The 18,113-nt window shown below is 42.8% G+C and overlaps 1 protein-coding gene across 3 annotated transcripts; it reads left to right on the forward strand.

Moving 5' to 3' along the window:
* Positions 1-1,567: 1,567 nt before the first annotated feature.
* Positions 1,568-17,610, forward strand: ubp1 (upstream binding protein 1). 3 transcript variants are annotated; one of them, XM_086279405.1, is made up of 16 exons: positions 1,568-1,866; positions 6,236-6,387; positions 7,878-7,954; positions 8,045-8,150; positions 8,246-8,352; positions 8,503-8,655; positions 8,741-8,851; positions 11,517-11,624; positions 11,842-11,948; positions 12,041-12,095; positions 13,588-13,681; positions 13,804-13,894; positions 14,066-14,184; positions 14,283-14,425; positions 15,203-15,254; positions 15,349-17,610. In XM_086279405.1, exons 1-16 carry the CDS (start codon positions 1,796-1,798, stop codon positions 15,384-15,386), a joined length of 1,584 nt encoding a protein of 527 aa, XP_086135531.1. In that variant the 5' UTR covers positions 1,568-1,795; the 3' UTR covers positions 15,387-17,610. The 3 variants fall into 3 exon arrangements, with proteins under 3 accessions (XP_086135531.1, XP_086135532.1, XP_086135530.1); XM_086279404.1 differs by lacking the exon at positions 1,568-1,866 and adding an exon at positions 2,222-3,182; XM_086279406.1 differs by lacking the exons at positions 1,568-1,866; positions 11,517-11,624 and adding an exon at positions 2,221-3,182.
* The last annotated feature ends 503 nt before the right edge of the window (positions 17,611-18,113 follow it).

Genomic DNA, 18,113 nt, shown 5'->3' on the forward strand with positions numbered 1-18,113 from the left:
TTTTGCAGGTAACAACTAACCGTGCTTGTTCCCTGGCTTGGAAATCTTGACTTTTTGACAGTTTTCTGCTTAAATTGGCTTTAATTTCCTAGAACAAGAAGACCTTGTTATGAAAAGTGGGTGTTATTGGTCGGAAAGGAAGGTTTGTTTTTAGACTTTCCATGATTTCCCTGAACTGGGGTGCATGTAGCTCTTGGGTAAGATACTAACCCCAAGTTATCTAACTCCAATCCATCTGTCGGAGTATGAATGTGTGGGAATGTTGGATAGAAAGCACTTGAGCAGGTAGAGTAGACAAGTGCTAAATGAGAATCAGTGTATTTACTGTAACGGTTCTTTTTGCAGGGTGAAATGATTGTTCAGCATACACCTTTAAGGACTTTAGTTACAAAGAAATGCACAGGTTTGAGTTTATTTGGGATATTCTGTAAACCATATAAGGTGATGTGTGCTCACATGTCACTAATATTTGGTGAATGTCCCTTAGTGAGTCGCACCTCAACTACACTCTCTTGGTAAGGCAAGGCAAGTTTATTTGTATAGCACAATTCAACAACAAGGTGATTCAAAGTGCTTTGTAGGCAAAGTGGTAGGCATCAACAAGCTTCTGGTGTCTGGTATAGCGTTCATTTAAATCAGTTGGTTTCTTGGTAAGGATCTGGCTTTTAGGGCTCTTTCACAAATTTTCAATAGGATTGAGGTCGTGGCTTTGGGAAGCCTGCTCCAGCAATGTAATGTCACCCTACTTTATCTATTACAAAGCCAGTTGTCGTGTGTGTTTGGGATCATCCTCCTGTTGGAACACCTAACTGTCTTCAAGTTTCAACCATCTAGATGTTGATTTGAGGTAAAGTTCTAGCTAATTTGTCTAGTGTACTACTGGCAACAAAACGGCCCCAGAGCACGATGCTACCACCACGATGCTTGACACTTGGTAGTGTTCTTAGGCGTAAAAGCCTCACCTTTATTCCTCCAAATGCACCTGGTGTCATTGTGACCAAATAGCTTCAGTCTTTACTCGCCTGATCATTGCTTCTTTAACCAACACAGCAGTTTTCAGTTGTGCATTTATGTAACTAGAGTTACATGATAAATTTGCTTTTGGTGACACTAAATGTGGAAGACATGAGTGATGACTGCTAAAACGGCCTCTGTACACCTATATACATACTGAATTTAAAAACATTATTTATTACATTATTCAAATGTACAAGAACTGATTGATTTTTTTTTTTATTGTAGTAATTACTGTATTCATATATTTTTAAACTGAAGGGGGGATTTTTTTTATTAGTTTTTTTTTTACAAGCTGTCCATTGCAAATCCTTCATTTAAAATGAACAAGTGTTATCCAACACTTATGCAACATGAATTTTAGTTCTGTCCATGCTAGACAAGTCACGTTACTCCCTTGTGTTCTTTGATGTTTGCATATTTGGTGTTGACTGTCGTGTGTTTATGTCCATATTCTGAATTTCCTGAGTCAGACAGAAGGACTTTAAGTCATGAGGCGGGCCTCCCCTCCACCTCCCCCTCCCTTTCAGGGCCAAAATAGCGTGTGTGCCCCACTCAGAAAACCAGACTTGAGAGTGCGCCACGTCCAGGGTCCGAGCGGTGCGTAATTATTGACCAGAGAGTGCAAAATGTCTGCAGCCATCTTCTGTGGACTGGACTTTTCTTCTTGCTCGACACTGACATGAATGAAACACTGATCTCCCGTTTGGACCTCGTCGTCGGAACCGGGCCGAGTGGTGTTTATGTGTAGGAGAAGTGAGGAGAGGGTTGATGAGACGCGATGTTGTTCTGGCAGCCGTACACTGAAAACTTCCGAGCCCCCCTACAGAGACAGAACAGCGGCTATACGAGGTATCCGCTCATGTACAGCTCAAATGTAAATGTTTGGTTTAGTTTATATCCTCACAGTGTGGGTGTTTGGAGCAACAACAATACCTGTTAATAAATAACTCTCGGTGAAAAGGTCAGCGCCCTGTCGCTGTATTTGCATCAGAGATATAACATTATTTTTACTTGACACTGAGGGGTGTTTGCATGCCTACAGGGTTCATATTTTTTGACAGTAACGACTTTTTGTAGATATGTGTTATAGTTTCAGGGAGGCAGAGCGCAACTACAGTTGGACACAATGACGGAAGCTCGAAGGTTGCTGATTGGCTAATAATTCTGCGCTGGGCACAGAGGGCGGCCTCTGATTGGCTGGACTCAGTCTTTGGCATCCTTCCCGAGGCTGGCGGTGGCAGCCCTGCGGGCTTCAGAGACCGACAGTCTGTGTGCTGAGGGAGCCATGTTGATGCTCTGTTTTGTGTCAAACGCTTCATTTTGGATGGTTAACGGACTGCGTGTTAAAAATAAGGAGCCCCGGCGGTGATTCCAGCCCCGCGATGAGAAGAGGAGCGCGGAGTGGGATGGTAGAGGGAGCGCCAGAGGAGAGCCGCTCTTAGGTCACCGGACGTAGCTGAAAGCAAGTGAAGTTGATGCTAGTTAGCTTCATAGCTCGGTAGCAACAGCTGGTGCGGGGCGCTGCGTGGGATGCGGTGTGTGGATTAAAACGATATTTTTTCCTCCTTCTGCTTGTGTCGTTCTGCTGAACAAACGTCAGTCGGACTGTATGAAGACTCGATACTTGAAGCAACAAAGGCGCTGCTGAATTCAGGCTAGCTTGCTTAAGCTTCCTTTTTAAAGCTAGCTGTTAGCTAACATTAGCATGCTGACAATCAGCTCGGATCTTCAGTCACGACTAACTATTTACTCGCTGAGTGGGTTCTAAGTTACTTTCAGGCATTCTGCCTGTCTTGGAGCATCCCTTTGTGCGAAAATAAACTCTCAGAACTCGAGTGGAGATATGGCAATGAATCCAGTCTCTGTGGAAAGCTACCGGTTCGCCTGCCCAGCTTGCCAGGGAGCGGCTAGCGGGCTAGCAGCATAACTTTCCTCTCACGGGTGTCATTCAGAAGCTGCAAAGCTCACTTCCTCTATAAGCCGACCTCTCGTACCTGAAGCAAGCTGGCGGCCATCCGAGTAGAAGCCGAGGACAAGGAGCTGGGGCCGATGGCCTGGGTGCTGAAGATGGACGACGCCACCATCGAGTCGGGGCTGGTTCACGACTTCGACGCCAGCCTGTCCGGCATCGGGCAGGAGCTGGGCGCTGGAGCCTACAGCATGAGGTTAGAGAGACTGAAGACAACATGCCAGTCCCAGCTTCAGTGGGTCGTTGGCAAGAACAGCTCTCTGAGTGTTAACATTACAGCCCCCCTGGGTGCGTTACTCCCTTTGTGTTGGGTGTTATGGTTTCTCTTTGTTTTGGGATTTGGACTCGAGCAGTCACTGCGGGGTGCCACGATCAGGGATGAAGATTAATTTCTCTAAACACACACAAAGGCAGGGAAGGGGACACGTGTCATACTGCCAGGGACAAAGATGTTTTGTTTTTGTTTTTTTATCAGTCTGCACTGTTTCTCAATGCACGTGTATGCTGCAAGGACATGGGTAAAGTTTTTGTTACATCCAGGAAGTCAGGAAGACACTGTTCTGGTTTTAAGAACAGGTCTGTGGCTTTGTTTCTCATAATCAGGGTTATGTGAAAACAAGTGGCTGCACATGTCTAGGCGGATGGGACTGAATTTAGACTCTTTTTAATGGAGCTGTTCTAGGTTATAAATGAAATTGCTCAAGCATTTTTTCCTCCCTCAATTCAGGACATATACGCACCTCATCTTTTGTCATTGAAGCCAGTATTTTTTTTCTGTTTACCTGCTCCTGACCTCTCTAAGCAGTGATCCATGATCATATGTTTTTAGTCTGAATATTTTAACTCTGACATTTTTGAAACTCTTGCTTTCCTCCTGAATGATTTTCTTCAGAAAATGTAGCAGCAATTTAGTCACTGTAAATACACTTAATGTATCTTTTTACACTAGCACACCATCATGTTTGGCCCATTTGTTTTTTTTTTGGGGGGGGGTGTGTGACTCCAATAGTATTGGAAATCAAAAATTTATTTATGTATTTATTTCTCATTGCATGGTTATATTTATCCTAAAACTGTTTCACCACACAGGCAGTCCATAAGCATACTAGTGGTTTTTCTCCAGCAGCAAACTTTGATTGAACTGTTGGGAGTCTGGTGACTCTGAGATGTTGGACCCATTTATTTTATTAGAGGAACATGTCTCTTCAGATCAATGCAGAGTTAGTTTTTCAATGACACTGACCCACAGCTTATAGCAGTCCTATGCTATAACCTTTACACTCATCTGATCTTAGTCCAGTTTAAATGTCTGTGCCCTCTTGTACCAAAGACCACCATCAACAGACCAAATAAGGGAGTGTCTTTTGGAATATTGGCATTCATCCCTGCAGTAGATTTCCAGAGAGCTGTAAGATGAATGCCAGCATGTGGAGGTTTTCAGGTGTTACTGGCCCAACCCCTTATTTAAACACATTGTGTTGGTTTTTGCCAAAATATTTCACCTGCCTGTACACGCCGAGGCTAATAAACATGCAGTCTAGTAACAAATTTTATCTTCATAGTTCTGGTTTTAATATAATAACAAGCCAGTTTTTCCCTGGTTTCTGGTTAGTCAGGTTATTCCAGCATTTATGCTGATGGTGCATATTTACACTGGCTGGGCAGCATTACTTGAGAATAATCTGTCTGCAGAGGATGCATGTGCATTTCCTGCAACTGTGCTGTCATAGTACATCCGACAAGGGGACGAGAACCTCTCTGGGGAAGCAGCTGAATGATGGTGTGAACTGTCACAATACCAGTACAGGAAAGGTTGAGACTTGCTGGTCATTTGTCATTGGATTTTCCTTTTTTTTTTTTGGGTGGGGGGTAAATAAATAAATTCCTAATGTTTAAAAGAGTCACCAAATATATCTTGAAGTCGATATGTGTGGAAAGACTGAGCTGAATAACTTTGTTATAAACCACCTGTTCAATTAGTAATTCTTAGTATGCGTGCACTGTTATGTAACAGGTTAATGGGAGGTCGTGATATTTGCATGATGAAGGCAAGCCCGCCGAGGGCATACATGTGCTTTATCTGCATCCGTCTACTTTTAGCGTGTGTTTATCTGAGCATGACGTAGGTGTGTGCCTGTCGCTTATGTGTGTAAGCAAGATTACTGGTATTCAGGGGATGGTATGCATTGACAGTATTAGTTTGTGCTTCAGACATACTGCTGTCTGTCTGTGGTGCAGGGGTGGGTCGTGGGTGTGTTTGGAGTCAGCAGCTGATGGGAACAGAATGTCTCGGTGTTATTCAGTGGAACGAGCTCCTCAGATTTCAGGAAGCAGATGCAGTTTTCGTGGGCAGCATGGTTCAGCTGGGCTGTGGCACCCATGTTGGTGCTGCCTGGGCTCGCTCACTCTGCAGAGAAAACACACCGGCAAGTGATTGAGAGAAAGCGATACGGGGCAGGATAAATCTAGCAGGCAGCTCTTTGAAAGACTTCGTTGTTTTGAGGAAGGTGCTGCAGGAATTATTTGAAATTTGGTAAGGTGGTTTTAGTTTGGCTCCAGATTAGTTTTCCAGGTAATGAGATGCCCTGATCTACATATTTTTGGACAGATAGGACTTCTTTTTTTGCACATGCACACACTCCTCACCCTTCTCTGTGCCCTCATTGACACTCCCACAGCATTTGTCAGGGTGAGCCAAGTACGGGAACGTTGTCTACAGTGCCTGCCAAGCGTGAGAGATGGTATATGTCAGCAGCTAAGGCTATCTCTGGGTGTTTCTGTTCATTTATCCTCCTGCGGACTCATGCATACATAATTAGAGAGACAGTTTGATCGATGGATAGTCTTCGTCACTTATTCTAAAAAAAGGTGATCCATTGAATTATTCCACACTGTGACAGGGAAATATTGCCCAACTGAAAGTGACATATCAAGAGTGAAGTGAGAGTGTTAAAATCACACAAACATTTGAGAGAAGGTCGTCCAGTACTGATGCATAAATACACGATTTCCTTTGCCTTCAGGAAGGTCACAGTGATTATGTTGTCATCAGGATGGAGCTCACATGGTGCTGGAGATTCAAACTAACTTTGAGACAAAAGCTAGTTGAAAAAAATTGAGGCCAGTGCCAAGGAAAATACGCCAAATCAGCTCCTAACGGGGAAAACTTATCGCTCACAACTGTTCTTTTATTGTTGTTTTTTTTTGTTTTTCCCTCGCTGACTTGTTTGTCTCTCTCGCCCCTCCTAGTGATGTGCTGGCTCTGCCAATCTTTAAGCAGGAGGACTCCAGCCTCCCTCCTGAAAATGAGACCAAAAATCCCCCATTCCAGTATGTGCTGTGCACCGCCACCTCGCCCGCTGTCAAGCTGCATGACGAAACGCTCACATACCTAAACCAAGGTGAGACCTAAAGAACGGCAGGTGATTTTGGGAGGGGGGGTTGTTGACCCGGTTTTACACGACCCAGTTTGTGTTGCATGGCTGCCTGTCAACAATCCAACATCAATAAATAATGAGCGCATTAATTTAATGCATTTCGGTGTGATCACTGTAAAATGAAACTCTTACTGATGTGAATGCCAGCCTTGTGTGCCCTCGACGTGACACACTAAGATCTGCCTATTACTGAAATGTATTGTAATGCACGTTGAATGCATAACAAGACGTTATTATTCCAGGTTATTTAGCATATCAATACACACAGTTTTTATTTATTTATTTAAACACAGCTCAGGGGCCTTGTTTAAAGGTGGTTTGGTCATACAGACGAGATTTTGTTTTTTCTCTTGGAAAAAGTTGTTTTGTTTTTGTGTAACACTGTACTGCCCTCCAAACACTCCATTACCCCCACTGACTTTTACTTTCTCAGTGCATTAATAATGATTATCTGTCCAACTCAGTGTTTTATTCGCTTGTTTGTTTTTTTTGCCTGTAATTTTTACTTTAAAAGTGCAAGATTTACAAGTTAACTTACTTTTTTATTAGAATTGTTTTGTATAAAAACAAAACCAGCAAAGTAAGAAATTCATCATATGGTCTAAACGTCTGTTTCTGCTTCACATATAACAATAAAATATTCTAATAAAGCCTGTGAAGGAGTTTGATAGAGAGCAGGGTCAGGTATTTTCTGATCGTTGGGGTTTATATTGCTCATATTGTAGCGATAGAAAGTACCTTGAGGTGACTGTTGGTGTGAAGTCGTGTTATATAAATAAAGCTGGATTAAATTGCATGTAATTAAACTGGAGTGAGCATGAATAAACAAAATACCTGAGCGGTGTCTTCACAGGTCAGCCTGTGCAGTGTGAGCATTTGTGCTAATTTTTTAGGAAAGACGGTTTACTTGGGCATGCATGTGTTTTTGTCTGTTTCACACAAACTGAAACATAAACCACTGCAGCAGTGACACAACTTTATACCACACTGGGGTGATTTTACAAAACTTCAATCAAGAATTAAAAGGCAAATTTACCTTCAGGTGTGATCATTTAAAGAGTATAAAATGCAAGTGGTCTCCACAGCAGCACTCAGAGGATTCTGTATCTACTTTTTTGTGTTTTTGGTATTTGTTCCTGGAAGTTTGATAAGGTTAAACTCTGTAACTACAGAGTCGATAGGCAGACCAGTGAGAGAGTCCAGGATTTATGATAACGTTTTGTTTGCATAGCACTTATCACAACTAGCATTTCAAAGTTCTTTACACAAAGTGCAATAAAACACAGAGGAACCATTCCTGCAGTGTCATTCATAAATTTACAACAATAATAATGAGCCTGTACCTTTTTGAGTGTGTTAAATTCAAATATGTATATACTCACTGTTCCTTGTTAAATCTTTCTTTTTTGTTGTTGTTGTGTTTTGTTTTTTAATGTTCATCTACTCTCACTCAGGCCAGTCTTATGAGGTGCGTATGTTGGACAACAGGAAGCCAGGGGAGTTACCGGAGCTCAACAACAAGATGGTGAAGGTGAGAGGATCCTCACAGCTCGAGGACAATCATGCATCTGTTTCTGTAGACAGGACACTTTATATCTAATGTGTGTGTCTGTGTGTGTAGAGCATAGTGCGAGTGGTGTTTCACGACCGTCGGCTGCAGTACACAGAGCACCAGCAGCTGGAGGGATGGAAGTGGAACCGTCCTGGCGACCGTCTCCTTGACATCGGTAAAGATGCCTGCCGAGAAATGTTTGCTTAGACTGTCCCGTTCATGTGTGTGATTTGTAACTCAAATATCTGTGTGTGTGTGTCTGTGTATCAGATATCCCCATGTCAGTGGGCATTGTGGAGCCAAAGACTCACCCCTCCCAGCTGAATGCTGCAGAGTTTCTGTGGGACTTGAACAAAAGAACTTCTGTGTTTGTGCAGGTAACACTCAGACATCCTCTGACACTCATTCAAACCACAGAGAGACACACACACATACATACATCTCTCTTTGAGCCACCTGCTCAGCGTGCTGCTGAATTTCCACATCAAACACGTTTTGACTTCATCGTGTCTACCCGCCGTCTGCAGGTGCACTGCATTAGCACGGAGTTCACTCCCAGGAAGCACGGCGGAGAGAAGGGCGTCCCCTTCAGGATCCAGATCGACACGTTCGCCCTCGGAGACGGCGGAGACTACACGGAGCACCTCCACTCTGCCTCCTGCCAAATTAAAGTCTTCAAGGTGCTCACTCAATCTTAAACAGGGCACGTTTGAAACTGTGCCAGCACTCACCAGTTACATCTCTTCTTCTCTGCTTCCTGTTTAGCCAAAGGGGGCAGATCGCAAGCAAAAGACTGACAGGGAGAAGATGGAGAAACGCACAGCTCAAGAGAAGGAAAAGTACCAGCCTTCTTACGATACCACTATCCTGTCAGAGGTCGGTACAGGGCTGCTGTGAACTCCTAGGCTTTATGTGACTTTGACACTAACTAGCTTATAATACTAACAAGCTTCCAGGTTCAGTTCTTGTTCATAATACAAAAGACTCCATCACTGCCAACCAGTCTGAAAATTACAATGCTTTGGATTTAAGAACTAACGAACAGCAATAACTTTATTCAGAAAGCTGCTGAAGTCATATAATCCTCTTAATTCGTTGGCCGTGGTTTCTCACTGTTTCTCACATTCAAGTGTATAAATGTCAGGGACTCTGAAACAATCAGTTACTGCGTTTTTAAACCTCAGATCATCAAAAATACGACGATCGCGTTGAGCCCAAAAATAAAAACCCTCCTTTGATTTATTTGGGGGGAGGTGGTCTTTTTTTTTTTTTTTTTTTTAAATGTAAAAAAATCACAAATGTTTTTCACAGTGGCACAGATTTGATGTCACATTAGTTTGCCAGGTGTGTTTAATGTTAGGAGACCCGTGTTTGTTCACACGGCTGTCATCTTTCCTTCTTTCCGCCTCATTTGTTCACCAAATCAGAGGCACGCTGCTGCTGTGAAACAACAACCGGATAACTGGTTAGTATTTCTGTGCCCAGCTATCAGCTAGTCGACTTGCAGCACACAACTGAAGTGGATTTTGTGTCACTTTGTGTGGTTTTTCCATATTTTCTCAGATACTGAACAGACTTTTATTGTCAGCTCAACTGTTTGTCTAGACCAATGATTCCCAATGTGTGGGCTGCAACCCCCTATGGGGTCTGAATGGGCCACAGCAGGTCCAGTGTGCCCAGTATCCCTCCTGCACACGTTCAGGCGGTCTTGCCTCTCTAACATCGTCTCTACAGCCTGAGCTGTTCCTTTTATGTACTCCCTCCTGCTCGCTCGCAGTGAAAATTAAGTTAACTGATATTTTTAATTCTCCTATATTAGAAATGTAAATGGATGGGACCGTCTAATTTTAATCTGTGGAGCGTTTATACGACTAAATCCTGCAGGATGAGAAACATATTTCTATTTTACTTATGTTTTATAACCAACTAATAAACTTTTGGCTTATTTCTTATTGGATTCTGTAGGATTACATCTTTTTAGGGTTATTTTAAAATCAAAAGTGTTTCTATATTAGAATCTTGTTTTGACTTGTGTTTTGTAATTCATTTTAAAATTGCCATTATTTATTGTTATTCTTAATTATGGGGTTTTTTTTTTTGCTCCTGAACTTTTTCTTGTCACTAATTGTAAAGATTTTAATTTTGAAACTAAAGCTGCTGATAGAAGATCAGGTTCAACAATTTCATCACTGGAGCATGAATAAATGAAAGCACAAAGGAAATGCTTTGTTAGGTATGTGTGACCATCAGTTGGGCGTTTTTACTGAAGGTTTGGGCGTGCCACTGAAAATGTTTATGTTTCAAATGAAGCTGCAGGGGTGTGAAGTTTGGGAATAGCTGGTCTCGACTAAATAGTTGTGTTAATGTGACAAAAGGGATTTATTTTAATTTGTTCTAGCTGATTATATAAGTGAGATTGTTCAGGGTCTTCTCATATCTACACCCCCCTTAAACATCACTCACATTTGACTTGCAATACAGTACAGCGAGGTTGCCGAGCACCTGTACAGCAGTACAGGTGCTCGGCAACCTCGCTTTTAAACAAGAATATAACCAGAATACAGCCACTGTTGCAAAGAGATGCATCACAGACGAGGTGTGCCTATAAATTAGACCACAGTCTATGACAGTCAGACTGACTGTCATAGAGACAGGTTACCTCCCATTCAATCACTTTGCAAACAAAAAGTCACCCAGAGGTCAAGGATGTCAGACAGTCGGCCCTAATTGGTAGCTGCAACTACTTGCAGCAAAAGAATCACCGGCTGATTGATGAAAGTTTTCCCAGCGAAAAAGAGGATGTCGTTCTATTTTTACTGTAGTGTGACTGAGTCATAAAGCATAACATGGACAAACTGTAAATATAACAAACATAAAACCACCTATGTCAGAACATCAGTTTTCTTAACACCTCATCCAGTTCAGGGTTTTGGGGTCTGGAGTCCTTCCCAGCTGACATTGTGGGCGAGGTGGTGGTTCTCCCCAAAGATCGCCGGTTTGTCGGAAGGTTTATATCAGAACATGCGTAACATTTTAGCCGACATTCGTCAGCTTCCCCAACAGCCAGACGGGTCTGTTTCTTCCATCAGTAAGGGCTGGCCAGCCTTTATTTATTAGCATCAATCATGCTCTGCACCTTTTATCAGAGACCCAGCTTTTAATTCATTTTCACTGTTGCTGCAGTGACATAACTTCTCGCTTGGAGGAAAATGGTTTGCAGTTTGTTGCATAAAGAGGAAAAAAACCACTTTGAATCTTTTGCAGCTTGTATTAAAATCAGTTAGTAATGAAGTCTAAAGAATTGCCTTTTATCAAATATATTACATTTATTTTGTGAAATAGTGTCTCTGTGACTTTTCGGTGTTTGGCGGGTGAGGGTGAAACTCTCCTCAGACTGTTTTAAAATGCGCTCAAATGTTATTGGACTATAATTACGGTGATAACCACACCTCTATCTGTTCCCCACATATCGAGTTGGAGGTTTTAGTTGTTTGTGTGATAACCACTGGCTGGTTAATCTCTGCTGTGTGTCTGTATGTAGACGAGGCTTGAGCCCATCATAGAGGATGCGGGCGACCATGAGCTGAAAAAGTCCAGCAAGCGGACACTTCCCGCTGATTGTGGCGACTCCTTGGCCAAAAGAGGCAGTGTAAGCATCCTGCTCTGCTCTCCTCTTCCTCCTCTTAATCACTCCACACACTGTCTGCCACCTTTTTTAGGACCTATTGTTGATTAGTGAGGCCGTCAGTTGCTGTTTAGGGGATGTTGTACTGAACTTGACTTTAGGCTAGATGGAGCTAAATGTCTTTCACTTGTTGTTTCTGTGTAGTTTGAGCTGCTTGTATCAATAAGTGCGCTTTCCACAGTGCTCTCCTTGGCCAGACAACGCCTACACCAGCACCAACCAGGCAGCTACTCTCTCCTTCGCCTCCACCCCACTGTCGACCTACACGACCTCCTCAGTACTGGACAGGTACCTTGAAAGTGTGTGTGCGTGAGTGAGAGAGCTTTCTGTTTTTTAGGTAAAGTGTATACTGGTCTTAAATCAACGTCTCTGTTTTCCAGTGACTCGTCCTCACCCAATCACCAGGCAGACCCTGGCAGCCATGGCAACTCAGAGGTTAGTGAAAAGTGACACACCTGCACGAACAGAACAGAGGTGTAAGAGACTCGGGTGTAGATGATGACGTAATTGATTGCTTTGCCGCGTGTGTGCTGAGTCACTGTCAGGCTGTAACGACTCGGCTGAACAGTGCAGAGGCGCTGTTAATGGTTTTAGTAACATTTGTTCTGTTCTTGAAATCGCAAATTAAAACGTCTGCTGTGACGAACACCTGCTGCCATGTCACATGATACGTTTTCCTCCCTTAATGACACAGGGTTAAGATTTTATTGAGTTTCAGTAAGTGACACAATCGCAGTACCGACTGCTGCTGTGGTTAAATCCATGTTTGTTTCTGATGAGCAGCAACATTTATTCCAGCAGATATTTAGATAACTTTTTCTGCTGTTATTACCTTTCATTTGAATTCTCTCCATGAATTTGAGCTGCATTCGAACATTCAAAGCGTATTTCCTCCCATTTATCTGCCATTATATCTCTGTGTAATATGAAATGTAGTGTTTTCAGTTACAGAGAGGAGAAAATGGTGTAGGTGACTGACGAATGTCTCACCTCCACTCTGCAGTTGAGTTTGGATCCATGACTTTTTTCCACTCTTTGTGTTTTATTTGAAATTGTCTTAAGTTTCTTTTCCACTAGCGTCTGCTCGATTCAACTTTACTCAGTTTTGGTCATTTTCTATTGCAAGTCAGTAAAGCTCAATGTGGGTGGGGTTGTTATAGCGAGGTGGCTCTTAACTCCTGTGATGCTAAAAAACAATGGAGGACATTGAGGCGTTGATATACATGTTGCTAAACTGATGTTAAATGTCTGCACCGCTTCATGTGTCGCCATTTCCCCCGTTTCCGGCTTTCAAAAAAGGCATCACTCATGAGTCATCCAGTGATGTCACTCCTGTGCCAATCAGTGTCATGCAGTCTGTTGGCGTCATATTTGTGGTACCAGGTACTACCACCTAATATAAAACCAGGGCTCGCAAAATTTCAAAATCCCTGGTAGCCCTTGGGGCAGGCACTTTTCAGTTTTTGGTAGCCCAAAATAAATTTAAGTAGCCTAAAAAAAAATAAAAGAAAATTTTGATTTATGTTTTGTTTCCTTTACAATATTATACATTAATCTAAAAATATTTAAAACACAAATTACAACAACAAATTACAATCATCAACTCAAATATTTGGTTCTAATTGAACAGAAATTTCTATGAACTTGCAAGAACTGCGTAGGACATGAATCAGTCTGTGTCAGATTCTGAATTGGAAATTTCCACTGAAATCACAGGTAAGAGGCAAGTGGAACCAAGATCTAGGACATTTGCTTTTTGAAGTTTTCACTCTTTGCGATTTTGCGAGCCCTGAAAACCCTAAAAGTCGAGCTGGTGGTTCTAGTGGAAAAGAGGCTTTAGTGCCCTCAGTTTTAACCCAAATATGGTTTAGCTCAGTAGGGCTGAGTTGTGTTAATGTTTCGACCCCCTGTTTGCTCCTCTTTACAGCAGTTGGGCGCCACTGCCTCCATACAGGACACACAGAAGTGGCTGCTGAAAAATCGCTTCAGCTCCTACACACGGCTCTTCTCTAACTTCTCAGGTATGCACAGGCAGGTTGTCAGACACACAGCGTGGTCAGGCGTGGTCATGATGTTGAAAGACGTGCGCGTGTATTAGAAGTGACCAGATGTCCTCCCTTTTTATTTATTTATTTGTTTTAAGGTTCTGATTTGTTAAAGCTAACCCGGGACGATCTAGTCCAGATTTGTGGGCCAGCAGATGGGATCAGGCTCTTCAATGCACTCAAATCCAGGTAGGTCACACATGAGTGGCTGCTTCTGGTAAATACAAAGCAAAAAACAAGTTAAAGAGAGACAGAGACATAACATGATGTCACCCACAACAAAAACACAGCGAGTTATCTCCCATCATGCCAGCTCCAGGCTCTGTGATACACCACCCACGCTGTTTTCTGTGTATGCAGGTCAGTGCGTCCCAGGCTGACAATATATGTCTGTAAGGAGTCCCTTCAAGAGAGCCCCCTGCTGGACAGACACAGCACTAACGAAAATGGAGAACACTGTCTCTCCTCTGGTTTACACGGTAAAGACGAACAGATGCTGCTGATATTAATCAGGGACCAAATGCCGTCTGTGATTATTATCATGACCGTGAAACCGGTCTGGTGTGTTTCTGTGCAGTGTACCATGCTCTGTATCTAGAGGAGCTCACAGCTGCAGAACTCATCCGCAAGATGGCGTGCGTGTGCAGCATTCCACTGGGAACGATCAACCAGGTGTACCGACAGGGTCCTACAGGCATACACATCTTGCTAAGCGACCAGGTACACACACACACACACACACTCACTCTCTCTATATTTTGAGTGTCACATTCATGGCCCTGAAAGACTCATGAAGTGGAAGTCTTTAATTAAAAAACAGTGGAATAAATGGTAAGTGGGTTGGTGCCCTGCTAGTGCACTGAGAGCATTCACACACACATGCGTTTAACCTCTACTTTAAGTACTTTCTAACAATCTCACACACACACACACACACACACACACACACACACACACACACACAGACTGATGCTTCAGGGGAAATTTGGGGTTCAAGGATACTCACAGAAGACCCACTCTACCTCCCAAGCCACAGTCCACCCATAAACAGGAAAATGCCTCACTGTGTGCTTTAGTGGACATGGTGACGTCCTTTTCACTCAGCTTTCAGGATGTACAATACCTCCACAAACACCGTGCTCAGAAATAAGGCACCATAGAAGTTGTGGGTTTGAGATCTGGTTTAGTGTAGTGGTTTACACATTTGCCTAACAAGTGAAAAATACCCGTGTTGAGCCGAGGAGTGAACCACCAACCCTTCAGTTATCGATGATCTGCTCTGCCTCCTGAGCTACAAACACTCACAGCTTACAGAGGAATAACCGGGCGCCATCATCTTATTTGCATGTTGTTTATGGGCTCTGTGTGTGTCACACACACTGTGTCGCTCTTCAGAGTCGGACCTGTGTGCAACCGAAACAAACCTTTAACCTGCTGAGAATGTTTCATGAGCTCCAGCGCTTCACCCTGTTTTGTTTTTTTACTTCTCTCCCACAGATGGTTTACAACTTCCCTGACGAGAGCTGTTTTTTAATCAGCACTGTCAAAGGTCAGCAGTCTCTGCTAACAGATAGAAAGCCACAACCTAGATCACTTTTAGACGAGGATGTAATGTCTCCCTTCACTTTTCCCCCTCTCTGCAGATGAGTCGGGCGAAGGACTCCATCTAATCTTGAAGTAGTGAGGAGGACAGATGGCATCACTAATTCTCCACCCTCTGTTTTGGAGCTGAAGCCTCCCTCTGTCCATCCCTCTGCCTGCCTCTACTCTTTCCCTCTTCTTCCTCCCTGTCTCTCTAAGCGATAGCTCGACGGGAAGCAGACAGACTGCGCTAAAGCCATGTAAATGTTAGAATCTGACATGGGTGTGTCCACTGTTTCATATTGAAAACATTATTAACGAAGGAGATTTAGTTCAAAGAAGAGAGACCGGTGGGATGTGGGATAAAGGGGGGAAAGTTAGCAATGTTCTATGTATTTTTATTTTATTTTTTTATTTTATTTTTCTGTCTTTTGTATGGTTTTTGTGTGGAGATCGGAGGGTGGCGGCTCCGGGAGAGGAGTGGGGGTCGGCAGGAGAAGGAAAGCGTTTCCTTATTGCTCGTTGCCCTTCCTTCACAACGCACACAACCAGCACTAGGCCAGTATTTGGTAACCTGTACTGCTGAACAGCATGCGATCTCATACTAACTCGCTTAAAGGAGAATCCCACCGTGCCCTGCTTGTTTAACATTCTCGATGGGTTTGTCTTAATAAACCATTAATTAACCAACCACGTATTGATCAGCCAAGCTTGGTAACCCCCGGAAAGAAACGGGTGTTTTGTAGATGTTTTTTGTTTTTCTTTGACTTTGTCAGACTGACTGCTTTCATTAACTCTCGTCTCGCGAAGTCGTCCTCAGTGATTTACAGCCATATCTCTGTGCTGACGCGACGTCACGCCCAGCTTTCCCGATGCACGTCCTGTTTATTCTGAGCTTTTACTCATTTTACTTCGTGCTTTATTTATGGATCAGCCGTTTCTTTCATTGAATTTACGTGTTTCTGGTGCCATACTGGCTTTTTTTTTTTTTTTTTTTTTAAATAGAGCGATCTTTAACTCACATTTACACACACACACACAGCGCATACACTTCATATTTGACTCCTCTGCTTTGTGTACTGACTTTGAAACACTCGTTCAGAGACATGTGATTCTTGGCCGTTTGTGTGCAAGAAGGAAAAACAAAGCAAAACGACGAAACCTCTTAAGAAAACAGTCAGCCTATCCTAAAACCTCCTATCATGGGGACCAAACAGGCTTTTAGATTCATCGGCTTTTTTTTTTTTTCTTTCTGCCTGACTCTGGACACCTTAGAAGCATTAAGAGACGATTAAGTCAAATTTAGCAGCATTGCTTGTGCGCAAAAGTAATAAACCCTCTGTTCCAGGATCTGCTTTGCAAAGAAAAAACACCAAACACCCGCTATCTCCTGGTTTCAATAGTCTTATTTCTGGAGAGGAGAAAACCTTCACAGCACCACATCCACCTTGTATTTTTACGTAGCTGAATGTAGGAAGTCGTGTCTTTCGAGCGCCCTTATCTTTGAAAAAGTGACGGGAAGCCTCTCACTGCTCCTGGGGGTTCAGTTAAGTCGACATAATGATTTTTGGTACACGGTGTTTCAGCATTTTTGAAGTGCGTACACTTGAGCGTGTCAGTGTCTGAATGTGTGTGTGTCTAAGTGTGCACTCGTATCATTTTTCTTTTCTTGCAAAGACTTCATTATGTCAGTTTAAAAAAATAAAAAAAAAACAACAAAAAACTTTTTTCCTGTTGGTATAATGAAACCGTGTTTTAGCTTGCTAATGTAGTAAAGAGCATGTGGAAGATGGGGGAAGGTAGGAAATGGTAATTTTTGTCAGTGACTGTAACCCCTCTGTCTTTTTCCAGACGTTAGAGACCAAGCCTGCACTGAAGAAATTCACAAAATTCAAGCTTGATGTGTAGTCAGTAGTCCTACTGCCCCTCCCCTCTTCTTAACCGAGAAGGAGAACAAAATAAATAAAACAATGTCGAGACTAAATAAAAAAAAAAAAGCTTTTGTCTCCCCACGCGCCAGAGCCAGGACTGTAGCTCTTGTGGTGTTTTAGGAGGACGTGAGCGCCGCAGCGCAGTAAAGCTGTGGTCATCAGCTCAGACATTAATAGAGCGAGTCCGGCGAACTCTTGAATAGCAGTTTTGGTCCGCTGAAGGCCTGACCGCGTGACTGTCTGTGTGACTGTGTGTAAGAGAGTGCGAGCTCGAGAGGTGACCACTGTTGATGTACAGTACAATGTCTGATGATGATGATGCTTATGTACACAGTATCATATGCTGGAGATGTACACAACCACGTGCTGGGAATAAATGATTTCATAACTTTGTCTGGTGTCCTGCTTTATTATTACAACTGTAATGGTGTTTTTGAGACCTACATCATCCCTTTATCTTTTTTTTTTTTTTTTTTGTCTTTTGTCTTTTTCAACCAAAAACTAAACTTTCAAAATGAAAATAATGGATGAATTAAAAGTAGTGGGTTAATTTGTTTTATTTATTTATTTTTATTTAGGTTTGATAAACACCTTTATTTTAAATTGAGTATTCTGGCAATTATGTTGTTGTTCAGGCATTAGAAAGATTAAAATGATGGTCAATGATTTATAACTTAGACTTCATAGATTTGCAAATTTGAGCTGCTTCCTTTAGGGGTGACCACTGTGAATATCTGCCTCCGTCTCAACTTATCCAAAGCAGCATCCTGTCACAACAACCCTCTGCAATGTCCTCCTTCACTACATCCATGAACCACCTCTGTGGTCTTCCTCTTTAACTGCTGCCTGGCAGCTCCATATTTAACATCCTTTGTCCAGTAAATCCACTATCCCTC

This window comes from Aulonocara sp. 'chitande type north' Nkhata Bay, linkage group LG22, assembly GCF_057382095.1.
Source record: "Aulonocara sp. 'chitande type north' Nkhata Bay isolate Kocher_YH1m ecotype deep benthic linkage group LG22, A_spYH_male_GT1.1, whole genome shotgun sequence".
Lineage (NCBI taxonomy): Eukaryota > Metazoa > Chordata > Actinopteri > Cichliformes > Cichlidae > Aulonocara > Aulonocara sp. 'chitande type north' Nkhata Bay.

Excerpts from the sequence above, each read along its gene's own strand:
- ubp1 (XM_086279404.1), top strand. The coding sequence starts at position 3,067 with ATGGCCTGGGTGCTGAAGATGGACGACGCCACCATCGAGTCGGGGCTG. Across the intron at positions 3,183-6,235 it reads GCTGGAGCCTACAGCATGAG|TGATGTGCTGGCTCTGCCAA; the intron begins GTTAGAGAGACT and ends CGCCCCTCCTAG. Across the intron at positions 14,185-14,282 it reads TCTCTCCTCTGGTTTACACG|TGTACCATGCTCTGTATCTA; the intron begins GTAAAGACGAAC and ends GTTTCTGTGCAG.